Source organism: Brachyistius frenatus, unplaced genomic scaffold (genome assembly GCF_029030835.1).
Source record: "Brachyistius frenatus isolate BFR_SWC_R1_liver_20210118 unplaced genomic scaffold, ASM2903083v1 Contig_10, whole genome shotgun sequence".
Taxonomy (NCBI): domain Eukaryota; kingdom Metazoa; phylum Chordata; class Actinopteri; family Embiotocidae; genus Brachyistius; species Brachyistius frenatus.
Window position 1 is genome coordinate 7,583,585 of NW_027210609.1, and position 16,584 is coordinate 7,600,168.

A 16,584-nucleotide genomic window follows, 5' to 3' on the forward strand; every position below is an offset into this window, starting at 1 on the left:
TGAACCTTATTGATCAAACACGTCAGGCAAATCCAAAATATGAGAAAGATGGCAGTTGCTCTCAAGGTCACTGTCAATAAAAAAGAAGCTGCAGTGTTTTCTTATAAACGGTGACAAAGTTTAACTTGCATTTTATGTCATAATTGCTGCACAAATGTCTCAACAGTTATGGATTTCTGAATTATGTTCAGACATTCATGGTTCCCAGAGGATAAATCCAAATGACCTTCATCATATTTGTAGCCGCCATTAGCAGTTAGCTCAAATTAGGATTAACATACAAAATTCCATTTTTTTTATTTTCTTTAAAAACAATGCGGTGTAAACTTTCATTGGATAGATAAAAACTCTTTTATTACGAGGTCTTGCGGACATGTTGTTAGAGCCAGATGCTAAGTGAGGATCCACATGGGATGCAATGTGTGTGTTTGTGTGTCTGCGAGTTCATTCTCCAGCTGTCTCATTCTGCACAGACCACATTAATGATAGAACAGAAGCAGGGCCGTAGACTGCTCATTAAAGAGAGAGTGGAAGAAGAAATGTGAAATGAAGAGGAGCCAGACAATAGAGGACCTTTCAGACGGCAAAAAAAAGACAGAAAAACTGAAGTTAGAAGTTTTGAGAAACAAAACCAAATTAAAACTGCCAGCAGTGATATGCGGGCCCTCGCAGCTTCACGTCGGGGATTCAGCGGGTCGGTGCTGCCGGCCTAACTCATAAAAGTTGGTGCCTGACGCAAGTTTCATGAGGTTTGGAGCATCGTTTGACCTTAAACATCAACTTCCTGTGTCACGGCGAAACATCAAACTTATCCGCATCGCCCTGCTATACTATATCCTATATACTCGATACTGTATACACAAATTAATTTTTGGGTCACATTTTTGGACGACATGCTATCGTATGACTTTTCTTTGAATATTTTGTAGTATGACCTTTTTCTGACATGCATGCCTCAAGTTACTTCTCACACTGAGCAACCGCTCTTACACCACTGTGTCATACTATTATCATGTTGTCCGAAAAATAAGAAAAAAAGTCACTTTTGGACTTTTTTTTGTTGTTTTGTATTGTTGTTGACGTTTGGTTTGGTATTAGTATGATTGCACTTACAGGGACTCGCCTTAGGAGGTCTTGCCCTCCGTGAACCACGTGGCTTACACTTAGAGGGATTTGCTCTCCGTGAACCATGTGGCTTATTAAGGGGACTCACCCTCAGTAAACCGTGAACCTTGTGTGTTACCTCGGCGGGGAAACCGTGCACCTTGTGTATTGCCTCGGTGGGTGAACCGTGCACCTTGTGTGTTACCTCGGCGGGGAAACCGTGAACCATGTGTGTTACCTTGGCGGGGCTCAAACCCGTGTCTTCATAAGGTTGTTTCCAGCTCAGAGTTCGGCGTCGTAGACTGCTGGACTATCTTCGGCGCCGGAGGAGGTGTCGCAGCGGGAGAAAGAGTTTCACGGAGTTCACTCAGAGCTTCCTGTGACTCAACCGACAGTCTGGTTAACTCAACAGGTAAAAGATTCTGCTTCACCAAGGTTGCTATTAATGGTTTAGATTCCACCTCGGCCTGTTGATGGCGATTCAACTTTTAGTGAAGTTGAAACGTTTGGAGAAATTGAAAAAGTTTTGCATACACTACACATTACAGGAAGATATTTAATATCACTGCAGACCCCCTTGAAAACATATATATCTACTATCCAAAGAATGTCTGTGGCAATTTTGGTCGCATTCAAATGAATATTTATGGGCGGTGGAGTTATAGGTTGCAGTGAGCCAAAGCTTTGTCACAATGCCATCTAACTCTTCTGGGAAGATTGGTGGCGCAGTGGTTAGCACTGCTTCCTCTCAGACAGAAGATTTGGGGTTCAATCGATGACAAAGGGGGGCTTTGTCATGACTTAACAAAAGAAATCATGAGTCATTTTTTACTTTGAAAATACCGGTCATTTTTTGAACAACAAGCATGACCTTTGGGTCACTTTTTGGCCACCACGGGCAAACCGATCAACGAAAACAAATTCTTATGATAACTTTTAATTCCAAACATGTTAAGAGGGCACAGACTCAATTTCAAGTCGTTCCGACAAAATCTAAAGGAGGAGTTTGTTCAAGTACAACATGTGCGAATCGCCAAAAATGGTGACTAAATTAAAAATGGTGGACTTCCTGTTGAGTTGACGTAATGGTGCAGTGTAACTTTTTTGTACGTCTTGGTGTGATACACATGTCCACCGAATTTCGTGCATGTAGCGAAATGGAGCTGCCGGGGCATCTGTTTAGGGGGCGACTCCACTAAAATACAACATTTTTCGCCGGGAGAGATGGGTGTACCAACTTTCATGAGTTTTTGAAGATGATAAAGCCTCCAAAAATGCAGTTGTTTACGGAGAATCATAATAATCGCATGGATAACAATAGGGCTTTCGCACCATCGCCGCTCGGGCCCTAAAAAACCTAAGGTATGCAAAAACACAGCAAAATAGAGCAACAACGTGACTCAGCACCTGTGGGGACCGAAATCGTCTCCCCCTGTCTCGCTCTCTTTCTGGGACCGAGACAACCTCCCCCTCACATTATCACAGCAGCTCTGGCATTACTGCCGACGATGCTGCTGTTAATTCACACACCGCGGCTCACCTTTACCCCTCCAGTTCTGCTGAGTTTGGCCGATCTTGCCTTTACTTCACAGGAGGAAGGTCATTCCTCCGTCTCTTGTGTGGTGATGGACAGACGGGAGGGGTTGGAGGGCAGAAGAGAGGGGAGCATATGGTTAGTTAACTTTAATGCGGCGGCAGATGTCTCTGTGTAGTTGTGAGATCAGTGGGCTGGAAATGTGTCATGCTATGATCATACAAGGGAATATTTGTAGTCGTTATTGTCAAGGGGCTGCAGCTCTGACCTACGCTCATGTGGCTTGTCGTGTTGGTGGAAAGGGATTTAAGCTTTTTAAACTGTTGCCTTTATGTATAAAAGGATGGTAATTACTATTCACCTCATATTTTAATTAATCAAAATTTGTCATTCCAGAATATCGCTGCTTCGTGTAATTAATGTGGAGACTGCAGTAATGTTGTAATTAAAAGAGCATCATTAACAAACACCTTCCATCTAGAACACACAATCCACATTTGTGTCTTTTACGAAAACAAACAATCCAAAATAATTCAACATTGACTTAATTTGCTGAAGTTATGCAAAACAAAACTATGAATCTAATGACCTTGCTGGATTTTTTTTTTCTTCTTTTCTTGTTGTCCCCTCTGCCCCCCCTTTTAGTTCATCCCTTTAAGCCGCTTATACCAGACCTCGGTCCCCGTGTCGGCACACTGCTAAAATGAGGTGAAATGAAGTGTGCAAAGAGAGGTTTGGGCATGTGAGACCGCTGCCTGTTTAACTTTGCATAGCTCTGCAGCCAGCCAGCCAAGCAGACAGCCAAGCAGAAACACAGCTACACAGCGGCCCATCACGCTCCTCTATTGCAGAATCCTCCAGCCGTAGTAACGCTCCACATGCCAGTTATATAAGTGAAGAGAATTCATCTGACGGTACTGCGTGAGGTGTGAGATTATAAACCAGGCTTATGGCACACAACTCTGTGCTTCTCTCAGCAGAGTCAGTGAGATGCCCCTTGATCCCAGTCTCACATCCAGCTGTCTGAAAAATGGAGCGGAGGCCCTGCTGTAAACTTGCCACTCAACGGGACCCCGAGGCAATATTGTCCCTTAAAATGGTCACAGGAAGCTGCAAGGTTAGAGCAGCATGGAGCCAGGGGGTGGGATTCTGTCAGTCCCGGAGAGTGATGAGGGGAGCTAAACCAGAGGTCTCGCAGGTGTCGGTGCCTTGGAGGGCCCCGTTTAACCGAGTGCCACTGGGGAAGAGGAGAGCCTGATGAAGAGGAAGCTGGTGGCCTGTCACACATCATATGATGAATGGAGAGGGAGGCCAGGATTGAGGGGCTGGTAGCATCTGCCTTCACTGGAATATGGGTGAAGCGGAGCATTAGAGAACGGGGGATTTAAAAGCACAGAGTAAGAAACACCTCAGGGTAAAACCTCAGAATGCAGAGAATGCGGGAAAAACCACAAGCATAGAGAAACAGAAGAGCCCACTGAAAATAAAGCAGCCCTGTTGTTTGGGTAATACTCTTTTATTGACTATTTACACAATGCATCGGTTTTCAGTCTTTGTGTGCATACGTCAGCACAGTGAATTATTGCCAGTGCAGATGCCTTTAATAGTGGGCAAACAGAACAATAGTCTCAATGTGTGTGTGTGTGTGTGTGTGTGTGTGTGTGTGTGTGTGTGTGTGTGTGTGTGTGTGTGTGTGTGTGTGTGTGTGTGTGTGTGTGTCTGTCATTTTGACATGCACACCATCGCCTACAGGCTGTCATATTTTTTAAGTTACAGCTGCTTACATAAGAACAGATATTTAATGTTTTGACCCCGTATTACAGTTTTCTTTTCTGTTTTTACTCACTAAATAATGTTTCAGAATTAATTAAATCCCTGTAAAACCCCAGGTTATGGGCCAGACTATTTATTGGCTGAGACCAGTCTCCCCAGGTTGCTGTGCAACTGATCAGTGTCAAGATATAATCCATAAACAGAGTCAGGCTAGCTGTTTTTGCCCTGTTTCCAGTTTTAGTGCTAAGTGAAGCTAATAGGTCGCTGATTCCAGTGTCATAATTACTCTATTATCTTTTCATCTGGATTTCAGTGAGTAAGCATATTTCCCAAAATGTCCAAGCATTATACTCTAAAACACGGGTCCCCAACCTGTTGTTCGAGAGCTACCAGTAGCTCCCCACCTGTTTCTGAGTAGCTCTCTGAAAGGGATCCCAATCGAAGATGAAACTATGCATTTAGGGAACATCTTTGTTATTATACAGAAAATTACCCCTTCCCCACCCCCCACCTCCGCACCTTCAATTAAAAAACATAAAGAAATGCATGCAGAAAAAAAGCATGCACATGCTGTTGAATTTAAGCTGTCATGATTCAAAATGTTTGTGCTGAGTATCAATTTGTTATTGTTCACATAAAAAAAAAGCTTATTCAGCTCGTTTGGGTGGAGCTCAGCCGTGTGAATAAATGTTACTAATCACGAGTAGCTCTTGTTCACTTTCATTTTGTCAAAGTAGCTCTCAGTGGTAAGAAGGTTGGAGACCCCTGATTAAAGGGAATCACAGCTGATAAATGTATCTAGTTTTTCTTCTTTTAATCCAGCTCTAATTGAAACTTAAGTATATAATGTTGATTTTTAATCTTTTTAAACACATTTCCCCACTAATCAGCTTGACATATTTGATTTCTTTGGAAATTTCCAGATCTCCACGTGATTTTAAAATAATTAGTTTTTTTTATGCATAAACACAATGAATGTCTACCACAGTGGTGTCAGATCAGAAAACGATTTGTGCAGTTGTGATTTGTAGCAGACTTTAAAAAGTGCTGACAAAATATTGCCCTGCTGTTCAGATCATCATTTCAGGCTCCTTTAATAAAGCAAAGTCTGACTGATCTGCTATTTCCAAAAAATGATCCATTCATTACACAGTGCAGATCTTTGGGTTAAAGCAGACTGTCTATTGTACTGCAGCAACTGCCTGGAAGCCCCATGTGTATATATTGGAGAGAAAAAAGAAAGGAGGGAATTCAGTCTAATAAATGTATTACATGCAGGGAAACAACGATGACAGTCTTTTGCATACACACTCCTGGTGTACATGTGGACCTTGTGGCATCATATGTCTTCCTCGGTATTCCTACCTTTGGCCTCTCTCTGAGACGACCCAGTGCACTTAGGAAGGTATCAGCTCCAGACCTGAGGATATATTCCTAATTCAGGGGACGGTTAATTAAGTGACAGTCAAACAACAGGGATAATGACCTCCCAGTGGACGTCCACATGCCTGGAGAAAGATGTGTCAGAGTGAAATGTTGCAATAGGCACCAAGCATTTGCTCAAATTTCTATCAAGAGGAAAAAAATATTTTCTTTACACAATCATGCACTTTAAAGGAGTGGCCTGAGATTTCGAGACATATTCGGCCTGTTGTGGAGAGTTCAGTGAGATGTTTGATGCCACGCTCCTCTCTGGATGGTAAACAGAGGAAAGTCATTGCTTCGGGAGAAAAAAGACACATTCTAACTCCCTGTGAGGCCTTCTACAACTTGCGGTTGTGGTTTCTGTGGATTAAACAAACAAGAAGTAATGTTTTAATTAGCATTTGAGGTGACGATTGAATTTGTTGCCTGGCATATTTCCAGTCTTTGTGCCAAGCTTAGCTAACAGGCTGCTGGTGGTGGCTTCATCTTAATCTTACAGAGAGAGGTGTCGATCATCCTCATTCATCTCTGGGTGAGAAAAGCAAAACAGCTTTTATTTCTCAAGATGTTGACCTATTCCTTAAGATATTCTTTGGGCATAAATTGTCTTGTCTTGTCTCATCAGAAAACGTTGAAATTTCAAGTCAGTGATTACATCAGAAATAAATAATAATTGAAATGTGCCGTTTGATAAATAAAACAGATTTTCATCTGCAGTATAGCATAAAGTAATATTGGAATTTCAAACATTTTAACTGACAACAGAAATGTAAGCCTCTTTTTAAGCCGGACTTCTCGGGAATATAGAAAATAACTGACTGATCTAGAGGTAAATAACGCAGACCGAGAAAAAGTTCCACCAACAAATTACATCCCACTGCATCACAAATTAACTTATCAAAGTAAATTAAAATTTCTCTCATGTAATATTATCACCAATGTGTCAGAAATTCTAGATTCCCATTATTACTTTATTGCTCATCACATTACTTCAGTTTAAAAGTGACATAAAGTTTTGCCACTCTTACATAATCATTTTCACAGTGAATGAATCTTCTTTAATATGTAGACTAGAATTTCCAATTCAGTGACTAAACAAATCTCCTCAAACAGATGCATGACATGTGCGTGTGTGTGTGAAAGAGAGTTATGTCTTGCGCTTCAAGTGTTAATCTAATTCTGTGGCTTCTGAGTGAGGTGTTGGACTAAGTGAGGATGTTAACAGTCTGTTGCTTCACTCGATGTGCCAGGCACCGCTACATCACTACAGAGTAAGTGCAGATTTTTTTTTTTTTCGGAGCCTCCAGTTTTTGAGAGGAGGCGTTCTGCTGATGCAAGGTGAAATGGCAACACGGCGCTGGAGGATTCCCGTGGGTGACCTTGCTCTTTTCTGACACATCTCCTGCCCTCACTTCATGCAAGAATTATAAGGTAGCAGAGGAGAGGAGAGGAGAGGAGAGGAGAGGAGAGGAGAGGAGAGGAGAGGAGAGGAGAGGAGAGGAGAGGAGAGGAGAGGAGAGGAGAGGATCTTCAGGAGGAGTGTGTGGTGTAAAGCAACATCTTATTATACATGATTATATATGACTGAGATTACACATCATGATGTAACAGACGGGAAATAAATTAGGTCCAATTTTGTGCCATCACAATGACAGCAGTAGTGAAATGAATTTGTAAAAGTTGAGGAAAAAAGAGAATAAGATAATTTTGAAGAAAAAAAATGGACAGAAATGAAACAAAATTCTCCTTTTTATTATTTATTTTGTTAGAAGACAGTAACCGTACAGTATGTTCATCTTCTTGGCTGGCTGCAGAGAAATGAGTGGCTGGCTGATGGGGTACAATGGAGCTCTTTGAACCCCCGTCACAGAAAAATGAGGCCTTCTACAATAGCAGTGTTATCTGTGGGGAGGAGGAATGAGGAACCTCTGTGATGGGACGACCTCACTAACAGACTCTGACAGGACCCAGGAAGCCACAAAGACCGCACTGTACTTGTACTGCAATGAACAGATCAGAGCAGTATGTTTGTGTGTGTGTGTGTGTGTGTGTGTGTGTGTGTGTGTGTGTGTGTGTGTGTGTGTGTGTGTGTGTGTGTGTGTGTGTGTGTGTGTGTGTGTGTCAGTGTACGCATTCTTCTTTTGCTTTATTTATCCACGGAAGTGTGTGTGTGACCGTGCAAACTCGACTGTTCTGCAAGTCAGACACATTCACACTTTGCAGCTTACAAACATGTAATGTTGAGGACAGCTGGCTATTGATCATTTATTGTCTGAAAGACTTTCACTGTACTGCAAGGAGATGATATAATTCTTTCATCATCTAAAGACAGAGTTTCATCATCACAAATGCACAGCTAGCCAACAATTAAGGGTCCCATATGCATAGAAATATCTGATTTAATTGGTCTGTGCACAGGGAGATTTGAACAATAGTGAAAAAGATCAAGACTGATTTTTAGAGTCCAATATTTTTTACATGAAAAGTCTCAATGGGCCTCACAGGTCCTCCACATCAATGATGTTTGAAGACAAGCCAAATAGCTAAAAAAAGAAAATGTCCCAGCCCTGCAGGAAGAAAATGAAGTGGATGACACTCCAGGGAAAAAATTCAAAGGAAAAATCCAGAGAGAGAGACATTGTAAAAACCTACCGAAGCCATTCAAAGGATATACTTTCAAAGAAATCATAATCTAGCATGGCAGGTGTAAATTTCGTACCCTTTCATGGCTCTTTTCTGAGTCTGAGACTCGGGGGAACCTGAATTTGGGCAAGTCAGAGATGTCAGGAGATAAGACAAAGGAAAAAAGCAGCTTTTACCCATTTGATAGGTTTCACTTATCTTTTCTGTTTACACTATTATTTTTGCCATATTGGCAGCGTGTACTACACCTCAGTACCTTCTGAACATCAATGAAAAGCCAACTGCCATGTCATAGTTGGTACAAGGCTTAGGAAAATGTAGGATAACAATAGATTAGTGATGTTGAGTGTATCTTATATAGTGCAAGTTTAAATGCCAAATGTTGGACATGCTTTGCCCTAAAGATAAAGCTCTTTAACAGACTTGAAGCTTGGTTGTATACGCCATTAGCTTTCAGAGAGCATATTGAGCACATGTAGTTTGTTGAAACAGCCTTGCTTCCCCGTTAAATCCCCTGTGTGCCAACTGCATTCGAACGAAAAGGTTATTCTGGGACAGTTTTGAGATGAAGTTTCCACACTGGGCCTTGGTTGCCCAGTCTCAGTCTGTTTGTCTGCTCAACCAGCTGTGATGCAGCCTTCTTTGGAGAGGCAGACGGAGATCATGCAACCTTTATTCTGAAAAACTAGGCCCGCTGGGATGACTACTCCTAAAACAGCATCAGATGGCAGCAATGCCTGTGGACATGAGGGGCATTTTGATGCAGCCTCCCAAACTTGGAGCGAGAGTAGTTTAGAACACAAAATAATAGGATCGCTACGCTGTCACTACAATGGCCTGTGTTGGTTTCTGTCACGAGTCGGGGAGGAAAAGAGGATTTGAGGGTTGAGAAAGCTCACATAAATATAAATATTCCCAGAGCTCATCATTATTCTATCACCCCTCCATAGTCAAGTACATCTCCCCTCTATATTAGTATGTACAGTACATCTACAGAAGCAAGATCTCATCTATAATCCTGCTGATTGGTGTTCATTGCAACGCGGAGCAGAGTCATGCTAAGCAGAGTTTGGTCTGTTTGCGCGGCAGAAAGGGAAACGGAGATGGAGACAGAATAGGGGGAGAAATGGAGAGAAAAATGATTACTTCTCTGTCGTCAAACTGTTTCAAAGCCTACACTCCCTCTTCTGTCGAGAGATGAGGAAGCTGAGGGCAGACGTACACTGAAGCTCCCTTCCTGTTTTCCAAACTCCTCATCATGTTCTTTCAGAGAAAAACTTTTTTTTCCCTGCTTGTGTATGACGACTCTGAAGTCTTCGTCTGACTCAAACTTTGCATGAACCTTCTTTGTTCTTACAAAGGCTTCTGGGAGTTTAGAGCAAAAGCGAAATCTTTTCAGATTTTCTTATGAAAATCTCTGGTGCCTCACTTTTGAGGTTGTGGCATTGCACATCTTTGGGAAAAAGTTTTTTGAGGCTTGTGTGCGGTTGTTGAAACTGTAAAGACAGTCGAGCGTGAACATGGCATCCATCTTCTGTCACTTAACAGTTTAGAATTCAGATTTGTTGCTTCAGATCAATGGATGAATGAAGGCAGTGATGACGATGAATTGAGCCCAGTCGAGTTTGTTCTGGCTATTTTCAACAAGCAAGCATCACCGAATGCAAAACAATCAGAAACATATTAGCTCGCCACTCAATTTCCACAGCACATTTTTATTATTGCTCAAATGCCAAATATCCCTCTGTAACCTCCTTTGTACCCTAAATCACCTTTCATCCTTAATAATTGAAGTGGAGTTCATAGGAAAAAAATTCAGTTTAACCTTTGTTCCTCCATTTAGCTACAATTTCCTGTCAGCAATCAGGCTGGAATTAAAGGGTGAATCAACGAGGATTTAAGCTCTCGGCTAGAAAGACCAGGTGGTCATAAACTGTATACATGAATATATATACTCTGTTCAGCACCTTAAAATAGCCGCCTTGTGTTTACCCCCTCCACTGTGAATTTTAAGTGTATCCAGAGGACTTTGTGATTGCTTCAACGATTTGACCTCATTCAGTCAGGGAGGTGCTTTCAAGTAACCTAGAGCAAAATATGTTGGAGTAGAGTAGTCATGGTTTTAATACTGGCTACCAGTGGCCTGTTAAACTTGTCTGCTAAAAGCTGCACTGCACCTTCATAGAATAAAACAGGGCTGTCAAACTCATTTTAGTTAACGGGCCACATACTGCCCACTTTGATCTCAAGTTGGCCAGACCAGTAAAATCATAGCATAATAATGCATACATAACAACAATATTTCTCTATGTTTAAATCATTGGTGAAGGTTTTTGGATGATAGACCCTATTTTAAGGTCTTTCTACAATAAACTAGAAACATGAAGACCAAAAACTCAGACATCAGCCCACTGTTTATCTGCCTGGGCTCTCCTCTACAGATTCCCTCGCTTTGTGACGCGTTTGACGTCAAACGCGTCACAAAGCAAGCAGCGAGCGCTGCTGCCTCCGGAGCAGACATCGCATTTATGCTGTTTTTGAAGCAATTACTGGATCGATTAAAAAAAATTACAAAACGTTTGTACTCATAAACCTCCATATTCTCATAGAAATGCAATTTATGTCTTTCTGTAATTTTCACACTTAGCAAAGTCATCCGGAAATGACCGGATGTGAAATGACCAACCATTCATTTAGTAATTACACTTTTAGTTTACCAGTTTGTACTCATTATGTAACCTTTATTCCAAGTTTTCATAATGATGCTGCCTCTACATTGCCCCATATGAAATAAATGAAATTGATTTGAATGGAATTTAACTGAATATATCTATTTTAAAATTAGGTTGATTTCTGTAAAATCCCTGAGAAAGGTAAGATAAGATATTAAACACTCAATATCTGTGAAAATATTAGAAAATTAAACACCTGTGCTATAAAAGGGTAACCGTTTTGTCAAGTAGAAACACAGTTTGATCCTCTTCTGTAATATTGATCACTTTGTGAGAGTACGTCCCACTTGGATGGATTTCCTTTTAAACATAAACCCTTATGAGAGAGCGACCGCCATGCTTTTATTGACCCTTCATGCTTCTGCCTGTGTTGTTGCAGGGAAAGTATTGAACACGGACCTGCGCCACTACCTCAGTCTGCAGTTTCAGAAGGGCTCACTGGACCACAAGCTCCAGCAGATCATACGAGACAACCTCTACCTACGCACCATCCCCTGTAAGTACCCCATGCAGGACTGCTTGTATACCGTAGTCCTCATTCACGACACTCACCATTACCTGCAAGCCCAAAGCAAAGCAGGAAAGTAGAACCCACTCTCAGTGCATACGTATGTGTTTTTATCTGAAGCACCTTATAGGAAACAACGAGGGTGCTCTGTATGCGTCACAGAGCCGGAAATCCATCACACAAGAAGCAGCATTAATGTGTTCCCTTTCCATTACACAGGCCTTACCCAACTCATGCCTTGTCATTCACTCACAGCCTCTCTGTCACACACACTATACAAAACACACACTTCAATAGCACCATAGCAACCTGGCTAAGGACACGTATCTAACCCCCATGAAACCTATTCACTTCTGTACCGTATCATCGGAATGATCAAAGTCATCTTCTTTCCATAAATAAACCGCCTTTTGTTTTCTTCTCTCTGCTGCTCTGCTTACCCTTTCTGACATTCTACTCGGCAAGGCCGTCACCACCTATTATACTTTGCTAAAATTAGTAATGGAGTAGTAAATAAAAAGGTTGGTATTGCGGACTGCCAAGAACCACTGCGATGAATGGCAGCTGTATGGGTTTTCAGTGTCATAGTAATTCATATTTAACGCACATGTCCATCGATTGCAGTGTATATAAAGTCAAATATTACTATTGCAAAACAACAGTTGATCTAATAGACAGCAGACATTCTGCGTAAAATATTATCCCTAATTATTGCAAAGTGAGGAAATGTGTCATGGTGTCGCCAGTATTTGCACTCGGCAAACAAGGTAGACTCTGCTTTTGCCAGGTAAGCAAAAACCTTACCTCGGTAAAATGCCACTTTCCAGGAGCTGAGAGGAAAAAGAAAAACACATTTTCCGCCTCACGCCCCTGCATTTTCTAACCTTATTTTAGATCATTCAAAAGGTTTTATAAGCTTGAATGTTGTAATTTCTTTCTAAATGAAAGCAGGGAAATTAGAGACAAGGCTGTTAGTACAGCAAAGGTGCAAATTAATATCCTTATTAAGGTTTGAGTGGGCTGCAGAAGCGCAGGATATTGCCACAATGATGTGAATGCCTCTAAATTTAGAAATACTGTTGTACATAATTTTCTTGAAAGGATTTTTTTTTTTTTTAGAAGAAAATTTAGTCTGTCTGCTGCTACTGTAATTTATGTTCTCAATTTAAATACAAAGAAAGATGATTATCAACTTAAAAAAAAAAAAGTCATTTCTATTTAATTCAAGGGGTGAGATATCTGACTGAATTTATAAAATCTCTCTGATACACTGATGTTGCCCAATGTTTGAAGTGCAGCATTTTTAAAGCACCAGATGACATGCGGAAGCGATGCCGCATCAACAGGAGATGCGACTGACGCATTATCTGTAATCCTAAAACTGTGATGATGTTCACACAGATATATTGGCCTAAATATTTCCCACGTCCTGCTGAATACTGACTCTGCTCAGAGGAACGCCATAATTTATAGTCAACATTTTAGTCACATGCAGAGCGACTGCTCCTGAGGCGATGACAGACTCTGAGGCATCGCACTGTCACAAAGAAGCGGCATCTCTGCTCTCTTGTCTCTTTCATATACCTGTCAGTCATGTTCTGAACTTTGTTGTTTCCTGGGCAGTCGAGTTCAAGTTGAATTTTCTTGTCAAAGCTCAGTTGCACTAGGAGTATCTTGGGTCAAGTTACAGTGGGTGGACAGAAGTTGATCATCATAGAGTTTTTCTCTTCCAACACTGCTACCTCTCATTTTCACCTGCTCTATCCTTCACACACACACACACACACACACACACACACACACACACACACACACACACACACACACACACACACACACACACACACACACACACACACACACACACACTGCTCTCAGTCACCTGATATTAACTACCACTTTTTATGGCCCTCACCACCGGTCATCAGGAGCAGCAGCCAGTGGACTCATTGCAGGACTCTGACTCTCTAATCCCCTGCTTGAATTACTGTCTTAATGAGCAAGAGACCAGGACTCGCACAGCGACAGCACCTTCATCATTCACTTGCTCGCTCTCAGTCTCCCCTCCTTCACCCTCTCTGTTTCACTCTTGCTCTTTCTCTGTTTCAATTACACTTTGCCTGGCTTTTTATTTTTACTTGTTTATTTTGTTTCTATTTCCTGGTTTCATCTGTCTTTAGATATTAAATCAACCACTAATAAGCAGCTAAAACAGATGAGATGATCACATAAATCTACAGTTCTTAGGTTTTAAAGATTCAAATGTTTCAGTGTAAAATATATGCAGCTACCTGAAGTATTCTCCTTTGAATGTCAGCTGGATTAAGAACATTTCGCCTGATTCAGAATAGTTGCTACACATATTATTATTCATTTATTTGTAATATTTAAAGCACACACAAGTTTAAAATCCAGGTAAATTAATACGTTTCTATTCAAAACTTCTGCAGACAAGGAGCCGAGCTGACATTCACTGCAGTCGACCACAATGCACTGCAACCACAAGACAATATGTTAGTTGAGTAATGAGCTTTTCTTTGCTTCTTTTCACCGACAAAAAACTCCCTTCATCTCCTAGCTGCTCTCACTGCACTTATTTTGCTCTAACCGTTAAGCGCAGGCTCGACTCCTCTTTTTTTTTTTTAAATCAAAACTGTAATTTGAGAAATCATTTTCTCATCGTGGCAGATGAATACTTTTCCTGAAGTTATACATAGAAGGTTTGGGGGAGTAGTGGTGCATCACAAAATTACAAATTGAAACCCAAAACAATTCACTGAATGATTTTTGAACATCCCAAGTTGATGTGACAAGAATATCTGAGGGTGGATTTATGCCCAGAAATGTGTGTGACAATCATTCAGACAGCAAGAGGATTAGCAGTCACTGTGCCAATGGTCCACTTTACTTAACTACCGGCACACTGCTGTAGTCTCACACAAACTGCAACTGATCTGTGCTGTTCTGTTTGTGTGTCCTATTAAACTCACAGGGTCAATTCTGCTGAGCTGCAGCATTTTGGAAGCCATTATGAAAGTATTATTTTAGACTTTTAGGCCAGAGTATGAAACACAAAACAAGGTGGTTCATATTAAAGAGAAATATGGAAAAATAAAAAAGAGATTGGTCTGCAAAGGATGAAGAGGAGCAGAGAGGAAAAAGATTGCAAGATCTTTACTGTCTGTGTGTGGCAAATCCCCAAATCTCCTTCACGTACTGGGAGGGGCTCCATCTCATTTGGACTCTTAGAAAAACGCTGGAGGAGGCTCTTGAGTGCTCTGAAGAGGACAAAAAGAGGAGGATTTTTCTAAGAGGACGGGTCACACGAAGTCCCGCAACTCCCCACTGAGATCAGAGATTGGCAGACAGAGTTTCATCTCACACACACACTCCTGTTCACACATCTGCACACTGCACTGGTGCAGGTGCACATGCACAGGAATACAGGGACAGATCATGATACGCCATGGAAACATACAGCTGTACTCTGTGACATCTCTGCCTGCTTAAACAAATATGGCAACCATTTCAGCAGCTGAATCCGCTCTTTTTCTTCCCTCTCTCCGTTTATTTTTGGATAAGATAGTAATTGTAAAGAATAAATATACAAGTTGCTTTGTATTTCTTGTTAATATTTGCCATTTTACAGCATTGCATCAGAACAATAAGCCGTGAGACAGAGCTTGCCTCAGTGTCTTTTTAAAAGCACATACTCCACAAAGGGACCAAAAGTGTTTGGATTTGTAATGATCCTCTTTCGTCACTCGATCTCTCTTTTTTTTCTTGCCATTTCAGCATCAAAGCCCTAAGCCACCCTTTTCTTTTCTTTTTTTTTTAAGTGCCATCATAAAACTATGCACAAAATTACCATGTTAAATTTATGGCTTGCCACGTCTGACTGACTACTACCTCTGATGTTCCCGTAGTGACATCCTCTTCAGTTCAGACGTTTAAAAAAAAAAAAGAAGGTCTCAGCAGTGAGAACTTGCAAGACTAAAGTGACAATTTGTTTCAGTCCGAGACAAACAGAGACACATGTAAACACATTGGTTCAACCACTGTGCATGGCCATGAAATAAAAGGAATAGGAATATGCACAATCACTTTGAGGATCAATACCATTCTTATGTCTGTATGGTAAATGCAAAGCTACAGGCACCAGGTGGTCTGCTTAGCTTTGCATGCAGGAAGGAAACGGAAGGAAAGCAGCTTCGAATTAAGAAACGAAGCTCACTTTTCATATCTTGTTGGTTTAAAATGTTCTATACAGCATGTTATGAGCTGGACTAGCTTATTTCTTGGCATTTACACTTACGTTTTTATCAACAAATAATATATATGTTAATCATTCCACTTTATAGAGGTGCTGGTTGGCAGATTTCTCACCTTTCAGCAGAGCCAACAACAGAGTTTATAGATTCAATCTGCCTTACTCTCAGCAAGACATTGAATAAGCGTATTTCTCAAAATGTCAAACTATTGTAACAGTCTCTCCAATCCCAGCAATGCACCACACCAATACATCCCCTGCTATGTAAAATGTGTTTATTGACAGGAAATCTTTGTTTTCTTTGATCAAGCCTCTCTGCTTCCACACTCTTCTTTTGTCTGGCAATTACCTGCAGCCTATCTACTGCATCTTTTCAACATAAACGGAGCTCTTTTCTTTTTTTTTTATTATTATTTTGAAAGACCAGTCTCCAGTAGTTTATTTGAAGGCATTTAAAAAGTGTCAATGCTGGTGCTGAACGGGAAAGTACGACAAGATGTTGCACGGTTTTACTTTGAAAGATTTGCTGCTTTCACTCTGCTGCCGTGCCTTCAAAGCTCGGAGAGCCCTCATTATATGGCCGGCAACTGATCCA

General features: G+C 41.1%; 1 protein-coding gene across 2 annotated transcripts in view; it reads left to right on the top strand.

Annotated features, from left to right (window-relative positions):
• The window catches only part of LOC138616688 (membrane-associated guanylate kinase, WW and PDZ domain-containing protein 3), a 117,732-nt gene that overhangs the window by 68,293 nt on the left and 32,855 nt on the right, over positions 1–16,584 (top strand). For both annotated transcript variants that reach the window (XM_069691196.1, XM_069691194.1), the window contains one exon: positions 11,591–11,707. In XM_069691196.1, the coding sequence (XP_069547297.1) occupies positions 11,591–11,707 (117 nt within the window). The remainder of the gene's footprint in view (positions 1–11,590; positions 11,708–16,584) is intronic.